The 9,834-nt window shown below is 37.5% G+C and overlaps 1 protein-coding gene across 1 annotated transcript in view; it reads left to right on the top strand.

Moving 5' to 3' along the window:
• The window catches only part of LOC140166197 (ligand of Numb protein X 2-like), a 68,298-nt gene extending 63,020 nt beyond the window's left edge, over nt 1-5,278 (top strand). Inside the window, 3 exon segments of the mRNA XM_072189603.1 lie at nt 1,294-1,484; nt 2,646-2,816; nt 3,627-5,278. Coding sequence (XP_072045704.1) covers nt 1,294-1,484; nt 2,646-2,816; nt 3,627-3,762 — 498 coding nt within the window. The 3' untranslated portion in view covers nt 3,763-5,278.
• Nucleotides 5,279-9,834: the final 4,556 nt, after the last annotated feature.

The following is a 9,834-nucleotide window of genomic DNA, read 5'->3' on the forward strand; positions in this document are numbered from 1 at the left end:
TCATATTATTGTCTATTTTATACTACTGGATGACTCAAAACATTCATAATCTTGTATATCAGAGTACTTACAACATCTTTCAAAATTTTCAACTTCCTGCTTTTCAATTGTTGACTTTTATACAATACTAGCATCAACATTCTATCTATAATTGGAACTGTATTTGATGTGGGACCTAACTGACATCCTCATCCCCCACCCACACACTTCAGCCCATCAAACTTTAGATTTTGGTATCAGGAGGAAGCTCACAATTTTGTTTATAACCCCAGTTAAATTTTAGGCCTGAAATACCTGAAATATGATAATTTCTTACAGAAAAGTAGTACAAGAGTGATACACCACCCACATGTGCACTGTTCTATGGACCACTGTAATACATTTTTTACTTCAATATCCAAAGCGGTGGATTGATTCTACTTAAAATATTGAATGCAAATGTTTGGGTTACGGGCCACCAAACAAGCCAAATAGTTAAAGGGATATGTCATGTTCTACAACATCATCCACACACTTGCCTCCAAAAACTTGAGATATTTCATCAGAAACCATGGACTGCATGCATATGTACACAACATTTCTTGCAGATTTGGTTGTTTGCCAAAGAAATACTTCATTTTGTATTTTCTGTCTTTCAGATTACAAAATAGGCATATGGAGGTTTGTAGTAGTTACGTATGTATCGCGTGTAAATGCAAGAATCAACTGAAATTTTGGAAGTAAAGATTTGTTCTTGTTATATATCGGTCCATAATGAAAAAAGATGTTCATTTATCAAGGCACATCTTATTCACAGATCTTGCACACAAGATATTTAATGCATCATATTGATGTTAGAAATAAAAAAAACCAAATTAGTGTGTTTAGAAATTTTAGAAAAATGCAAAATACCGTATTCACTCAAATAGTCTCTCCGGGGTGTTGATTTTCCAAAAGGGGCATTTATTAGATGTCATTTTAAGAACTATAATTCCCATTAAAATCATTAGGTAAGATTAAATTTAACCCATGCTGAAATGATGAACTTAGGACAACTTCCGGGATCACTTCCGGGTTTACGACCAGATTTTCGCCAATTACTGACGCCATTAGCCATCATGTATGCACCTTGGTCAGCTTACTACACAAGATAGCATGGAAATAGAAGCATTTTTGAAACATCTTGGTTGAAAAAAGTGGTGGGGGTATTTATTTGACAGGGGATTAGAGGAAATACGGTATGTATGTTTAAAAGATAAACAAATTTAATGTCAAAGTTAAACAAATGCGAAATTTGTGGTTTGTTATTTACAGAGAGGTGACATCCTACTCAGTGTGAATGGTGCTAATTTGTGGAACTTGTCCCATCTGGATGCTGTCAAGGTACTCAAAGGGTACGCAGGATGCAAGGCGCTCTGTCTCAAAATCGTAGAGGCTGATACGCCGACGAATATTGAGGTAGAAAGATACTCACCAACATGGCTCACATGGCTTACGTTACCAAGGTAAGAAGCAAGATTGATAAACAAAGATAGGAAGTTATGACAAGAAACTTTATGTTGCTGAGACAGTCCAGAGAGGAAGTGATCATAACTAATAAAGACTATCTCCAGTAGTTGCAATTGTTTCACTCTGTCATTATTTCATATGTCAGTTCACCTATTATCAGAGACTGAATTAAAAAGACTAGCAGGGCTGTCGCGTTCTGGCTGCACTCTAATCGGAGCTAGGTGAAGCCAACTCACGGTTGGCCCTGCTACCTGTGTTTGGCTGTGCTAACTTCTAAAATTATAATGTGTTGATACCACCTACCTTGCGACCCATATCCAAGATAATGAATTGGATCTAGTGCACAAAGGCTTATTGTGAAAGAGAAACCACAAATCCTATTACTACAAAGTGGGCAATAGGAATAATGGTTAGTATGCACAGCAAATATGGAAATAGCATTATTTACTCAAGCAGATATAATCCTCATACGATCTAACACCAAATGGCCTGCTCTGACCGTAGCCAGACAGCGTAGCCAGAATTAAAAAGAGTAGCAGAGCCAAGGCGGAGCTAGAGCTCAGCCTATTTTGTGCTCTCATACCCAAGTTGGGTCATAAGTAAACATTACAAATACCACAAAACCTCGTCTACAAGCATATAGAGTGTGTTTGATGAAAGCTAAATCAATACGAGACAGCCGTAAATATGCCAATACAATACATAAGTCTTACAGTAGTACTTGTTTGTATATGCTTGTATCAGTAATTAATTTGCTGAAACTCCATAATATGATAATTTTGTTGGTGGATAGCATCTCGATTAATTTAGCTTTTATCAAAAGCACTCTATATGCATGTAGATGAGGTTTTACGGTACGTCAAAAAATCAAGTGGATCGATTGAGCCTATATTTATTGGTCGAGCTATGAGTTTTAAAATATTGGACGAGACATAGTCGAGTCCAATATTTTAAAACTCATAGCGAGACCAATAAATATTGGGCGCAAAGCATCCAATTTATCATTATTATGTTTTGGATCCAATATTTTCACACACTTGGACTCATCAAAACATAATAATGAAAAAAAGTGGCCAAGATCATACATTTGTGGTTTTAATTTCCTCTATTGACAATATTAAAACTTGGACATTAATCAAGTTTCTTTCCCTTTTCAGCTACTGTCACACAGCACACAAAGTCTGCTTAGAGAAGATCAATGGTCAGAGTCTAGGCTTTAGCATTGTGGGAGGTAATGACTCCAGTCATGGCAATCATCTACAACATGTAACTATCTATGTCAAAACATTGGTGCCTAATGGGGCAGCGGCAAAAAGTGGACATCTCAAGTAAGTCTGTCTGTCTGTCTGTCTCTCAGTGTGTCGGGGTGTTGATCAGTCCATCGGTTTTACAGTCTATCATAGCAATCATTTAAAATCATTACGGCATATCAAAGCATAGTTCCTAAAAGGTGGCTGCAAGAAACATTCGACACCATGTCAATATTATAGCAAATGTTAGTGCCCAAAGTATTCCACAAGGTCCTTCAGCTGTCTGCCAATTTGACACTGTTTACAGCATAAACATGGAAGTAGGGCTATGATTGGCTAACTAGAATCACATCATCATATTAGCACCCTATTTGCTGAACAAACTGCATAGCATCAATGTAAACTAGTTGTTTTTTATGTGATTATCAGGAAGAGCGGTAGGGGAGTGCTAAGGGACCTTGCTGAATGGACTACATCTCTTTTTCGGTTTTAAAAATCCTACAAATGTCACATGAGTCTTTGTTTTTGAATTATCCCCACTGCCCAGTATAAAGAAATGTGCTTTTCCAGACACTTTTGGAGCTGAAATGTATGTAGTAGTAGTGGGGATTTCTGATGTAATACTTGTCTTTGTGTATGTATCTTTCTTTTATTTATCTTGTACGAAGTTATCATCAAAAAACTTGACTGCTCAGTGCCAGAAGTGGGTAAGTGCAATGGCTGCCAAGTGAACATTTGGCAATTTCGACCAGTATATTGTACTCATCTACACATGGCAGCTACACGTGGCACCTACACATGGCAGTTATTGCACATACCCACTTCTGGCACTGAGCAGTCAAAGTAATATTTCAACTCATTTACCTGTTCCTCTTTTCTTTGAAACAGGTGCGGAGACCAGATCCTCATGGTCAACGGCAAGTCGCTGTCTAACGTCTCACATACGCAAGCTGTAACATTACTCAAACAAGCTCCGAGGAGAGTAGAACTCACTGTTATATCATGGCCTGGCACACTGGTTTGACCTCGGCTACTTATCTCTTTTGTGTGTGTATGTACTGTTATATAGAGGTCGTTCCGTAGGCACCTGTAAGCATCAATTTGGCCAGGCTGAAGGCAACAGGTATAATGTGCGAAGATTAGTTGGGCAAAACTGATGGCAAGATTTGTCAATTCAACCACAGCAATACTTTGTCAGTGAAGGAGATTGAATTTGCCTTCTTGCGTCACAATTTTTTTGATCTTGGACTTGGAGAGATTTCAACAACTTCTACGAGTACCATTCTTTGTCAACTTAACAATGTTGCGATTGTGTGTCTTTTGTATTTTTTATCATTGTTACATTTGCACACAAGTTGTTGAAGATACAGGGATGTCAGTTTCAGGCAATTGTGCGATTTCAGACTTTTTGTTACTCCAAATTTCCGCACTTTTATTTATTTTCAGCCTGTTTTGAGGCTTTATAGCCCAATTTTTTGTGCTTTTTCAGGCTCCTCCTGCAAAGTCACTTCAGGCCACTGGCATCCTTGAAGATATGACAATGACAACAAAGTTTTTCCAGTTAAGACAGAGGCACCAGTTGCAAACATTGTGATGCGTTCAATTGGTGTGTCTCCTTCAAACTTATACTTGGAGCACAAAAAGTTTTTTAAAACATTTTGTCTTACTTAAATGGGTTTTTTCTCAAATCAGTTACTTGTACACTTGACTATGTATTTTGCAATATGCAGAGTCAAGGGTAACTGACTTTACATGTTCTGCAATCAGAATTTATACGTAACTACACTACATTTCAGAAATGTCCAATACTTTTGGCTTATGAGACTATATAGTTCTCACAATGTGAGCTGAAAGTCGTCAGTTGAAAGTCGTGATAAATATACGATTTATTAAATACTATGCCACAAAAGAACAAGATTTTTCTTTGAAATATTGACTTTTTAACACCAAATGAGGGTACATTCCTGGCAAATTTTATACCATAGTCTAGTATACAAGTGTATGATTTGAACAAGCACTTAAAACTCTTTTTGTGCAACAAGCAGTCGATGTGGACAAGGTGATTTAAGCCAACAAAACAGAGAACACTGCATAACCTTTGGAGAACATATATGAACACTTTTAAGCAATATATCGTCACTGGGTGGGAAAAACCTTGTATGTACTTTTGGCCCTGGAACATGGATGAAACCTTGTAGGTGTAGACTTTATATTGAATGGCTTGCTTCATCTATGTTCAAGGGCAAAAAGTACTTATGAGGTTTTTCCCGCCCAGTGACGATGTTTTCTGATGAAATTCCCGTTTGGGCAGAAAATGTGTCACTAGGAGAATGCAAAACAAAAGTCAATTATGAAATACAGAGACACTTGTGACATATTTGCATTCTCTCAACGATTTTTGAAATACTATAAAATTACTGAATTTCCACTTATTTTGTGATATTCAAAGATCAGCATTTTTGCAAGGACTTAGGTGTGTGAAACCAGAAACTCTTTAAGGCAGCTGTGTACTCTCAGACATGCATGTAGTAAAAGTGCAATAACTTTGTAATTATTTGCGCAAGACATAAAAAGTATACATTTTTATGAAAGCAAGACATCAATAAATCTTAATATAAATACAGATTTGGGGTAAAAACAACAATTATGAAGAAAATCACAAAAAGTGAGTTTTTGGCAATATTTGTTAGCTACATCATAACAAAAAACACTCTTTCCAAAATATTTTATTTTGTTTTTAGCTCAATCTTGAGGCTCCATTCCAAAAACGGTTTTTTATTTTTTTGATATTGGCCTTATTTTTTGAGATATTGACCATATAAGGCATCAAATTGAACTTTTTAAAATTCACAAATGCCTATTTGAACAAAATGATGCCTAAAATCGGAAATAGACCAAAATATAAAAAAATGAGAAAACCGTTTCTTGAGTCGATCATGCTTCTTACGATGATCATTATTTGCTTACCTATAGATGCTGTATTTATTGAGTTATCGTGTACCTAAATCGTCATTTTACCGAGAAAATGAACATTGAAATAATGGCCATTGAAGTTTAAAGTGGTCACATTTTGCACTTTCATCGAATCTCACAGGAGAATGCGACAGTTTTCGTTTTTGTACCTATTATTACGTGAACATCGGGTAAATCCACAGCCCCTTGACAAGTTTGAGCGAAATCCATTCATAACTTGATATTTAAATCCGGGAAAGAACTTGAAAACACCCACATTTTATCAGCTAAAACGGAGCCATTTGACCGCTAGGTTTTTGTGAAATCAGTGCTTCGCGGTGCTTCCATAAGATGCGCCGCGCATGCAGATGAGCGTTGTGTATGCGTAAGCGTATTTGTGCGTTAACAAATTGCGCGATACGCAACGCGATGCGCGTTATTCTTGTGCGCGTGTACCCTGCTGGTACAACAAAGATTTTCTTTGCTTTTAAATTTCAAACACGAGTGGAATAGTGAAATAAAATCCTTAAAATATTGCAGTTGGAGTTTACAAATCTGGATTTTCATTCCTTGTATTTATAAAAAACATAACAAAGTACAAACATATCAAAAAAACTCAATTTTGAGAAAGAAACAATGTCTAGAGTACACAGCCGCGTTAATAGATCAATTTAGGGTTATTTAAATCTGGTCATTTGGGCTCCAATTGAATTCACAAAATCTAATAACTTGCAAAAATTAAGTAGTTCTTTGTCAAAGGAAAGACAACTTTATCATACAATTCTTACTGTAGTAAAATGTGTTATTTTAGACAACTCACAATGCTTGTAATGTATTATATAAGATGTTATTTTGTTAGATGTGTACAGTGTAAACCAGGAGAGATTTCATTAACTTATAGATTCCTACTGAGAACAGTTTTGAAACACTAAAGTACAGCTGGAACTTTTTCAATACTCACTTTATAACAAAGTGTTTGACTTAAGAAAACTCTTTATTTGATATGCCATATTTTTAGATATTTGAGAAGCATAAGATGGGAGCAATATTTGAGAAGCATACGATGGGAGCATTATTTGAGAAGCATAAGATGGGAGCAATATTTGAGAAGCATACAATGGAAGCATTATTTGAGAAGCATAAGATGGGAGCAATATTTGAGAAGCATACGATGGAAGCATTATTTGAGAAGCATAAGATGGGAGCAATATTTGAGAAGCATACGATGGGAGCATTATTTGAGAAGCATAAGATGGGAGCAATATTTGAGAAGCATAAGATGGTAGCAATATTTTAGAAGCTTAAACTTCTCTAGGGAAAGATTAAATCTTGCTCAAGACTGTGTCTTATATTACAAAGATAATTTAGCGAGGCAACTCGGCATGTTCAGATCACTTTAAACATGAGGATTATACTAATAGCCATTCAGAGCTTACTTCTTTAGTATTATACTGCCACCCTCTGCAGTTAAGACAGATGGCAGTGGGTAAAGCGCTTTGACCCCGAGGCCTTCATTCTCCAGTTGCATTGCTGTTGGCACCTCAGGTTTCTCATTTTCTGATCAAGTCTAAATGTGCTCTTATATTTCATACTTAATACAGTATTATTACAATATAGTATGAAATACAGGTGCACATTGTTCTTGTAATGAACTGTATTGATTTCCCAAACATTGCAAAGCTCATTCTGTATCTAACTGTGTGGCAAATCTGCAACAGAAAGTTACATTGGGTTCATGAACATATATTAAAGCTGTGGGCTAATGGTGCAATGGGCTATTCCATTTAAATTCCACACTACCTCTGTGGAAGATTTAGCTAAAGTCTTCCACAGAGGGAGTATAAGTTTCAAAAAGAATAGACAATTGGTTAACTTCCATTAGAAATACTCACATCAGTTGTGGAAGATATATAGTTGGGTGATCTAGAGCAATTCCGTGACCGTGGAGAGCGAAGGTTCGTTTCTCAGTGGATTTGTCTTCTATGAAGGTTAATAAAAAATTTTAGCGGGGTGCCCCTCGCGAAAGTGTAAGCGGAATTCGTGAGAGCCGAAATCCAAAATGGCGCCGTCGGCCATTTAAAAAATTATTTTTCAATGGTTTGGCCTACAATGCTGTTCAGTATTATGTTTTCTGGGTTTTTTTGGGTCGAGGAATTTATATCTGATGTCAATTTTATGATATGAGCAACTTTTGACCTTCAAATCCAAGATGGCCGCTGATTTACAGCTCAGAAAGGTTAAATTGTCACATTTGTCCTATAGCCTTCATAATAGGCTCTAAAAAAGTTCTCATCATGTCAAGTTGAGTGATTGTCTCTAAAAACTACCAGTGATAATGATTTGACCTATTTTTGACCTTCAAATCCAAGATGGCCGCCGATTTTTAGCTCAGAAAGGTCAAATTTTCACATTTGTCGTATAGCCTTCATAATAGGCTCTAATTCAAGATCTCAACATGCCGAGTTGAGTGATGGACACTAAAAACTACAAGTAATAATGATTTGACCTGTTTTTGACCTTCAAATCCAAGATGGCCGCCGTTTTTCAGCTGAGAAAGGTTAAAATTTCAAATTTGTCGTATAGCCTTCATAATATACTCTAATTAGAGCTCTGAGTAGTCGTAGAATCTTCATAATAGCCTCTAATGAACACCCCATTCTGGCACACACACCCCCACCCGCACATACATATATATTCCCATTATTTGAATGAGTTTAGTCTATATTGGTTTCCGGTCTACGTGTGTTTTGCTCTGCACCCTATCAATAATGAATGAATGCAGCATCAAAGATATTTATTAACATTTAGAAAGAAACATATTCTATGAGACTTGTACATATATCACCTACAACACTGCTTGCTTGTTACCTACAGCAAAATCATCCCCTAACAATGTCTACTGAAATGTGGCAAGCCGTGTAGGGCCTAAGTCGTCTGATACTATCGTCCAAGGTAAACATGGTAAATGGGAGAGTTTACAAACAAAAACGAAAAACTTGTCAAATATTTACAACATCTCTTCAAGGTAATATGGGTCTAGAAGTCATTACATGCATCACATGTTACATTATATCTCAATATCATCGTCAGAAAAGCTTGTAAAGGCTCAGTGTTCAAGTAAACCACCAAGTTCTGAAAGTGATGATGAGACAGGGACCATTGGCACCCAAGCGCCCGCGTTCATCTGTGCGTGGACCTCTCCACGAAAAAACTAAATGTGTATGGTGCATGCAGGGTGTGGATCTGAAGCACCCGAATAGACCACGGGTAAGCTGTTCATAATCAACACACACTCAGCATGGCGCTCCTTTAAGAGCCACACAGTCCTCGTAAAAGATGGGGAGCTGAGGAATCGTTTCGCAGAGGTAAAGAATTTGTTCTTTCGACACGTGGATTCGATCATCTTCACTGAGCACAGGATCCATTCACTGCAGCCCCTCTTTATAGCAGACTACAAACGCATTCATACTATGCTATGCATGGTGACTATGGCTATGCAGTGGGTGCTGTAAAATCGTCCAATCTCAAGGACCTACTCAATGCTTATTAATGAGTATCAAGAGACAAGAGAAGAACAAGAGTGAGTGGGTCTATGATATTGGGGGAAGAGGTGATGACACTGAGGCTGCCATTTCATCACTTGGTATCAGCTCCTCCAGAAGAACCTGTCACGGCGGCTGTCTCAGAGGATCAAAGACAGATCTACTGTCGCCTGGCCACCTCATATCGATCATCTTGAAGAAGACGAAGAGCTCTGTGAGTTGTGAGTAAAGCTGTCAACTTGGCTTAAACAGCCTAAGAATAGATCACCACCACTGTTATCAACCTAGGCATCAATGTCCCTTTTACTTGTATGACGAGGAGTAAAGATCTGGTGGAACTCTACACAAGAGTCGTGTCTGCATCAACTATGCATCAGCAACCTGCCCGCAGGAGATTGCAGACAGCAAGCCAGCCACTGTTATCGTCTGCACTGACGACGTCAAGATCGATACTATGACAGGCAATGTAACAGGAGTAACAGGATCGAATCCATCCACATGTCAAAAGAACAAATTTCTTGGCTCTGCGAGACACACATTCTGAAGATGCATTACACCATCTAACTCTAATTGTGTGTGATTGGCGTGCTTCAAGCAACAGG

This window comes from Amphiura filiformis, chromosome 12 (assembly GCF_039555335.1).
Source record: "Amphiura filiformis chromosome 12, Afil_fr2py, whole genome shotgun sequence".
Classification (NCBI taxonomy): domain Eukaryota; kingdom Metazoa; phylum Echinodermata; class Ophiuroidea; order Amphilepidida; family Amphiuridae; genus Amphiura; species Amphiura filiformis.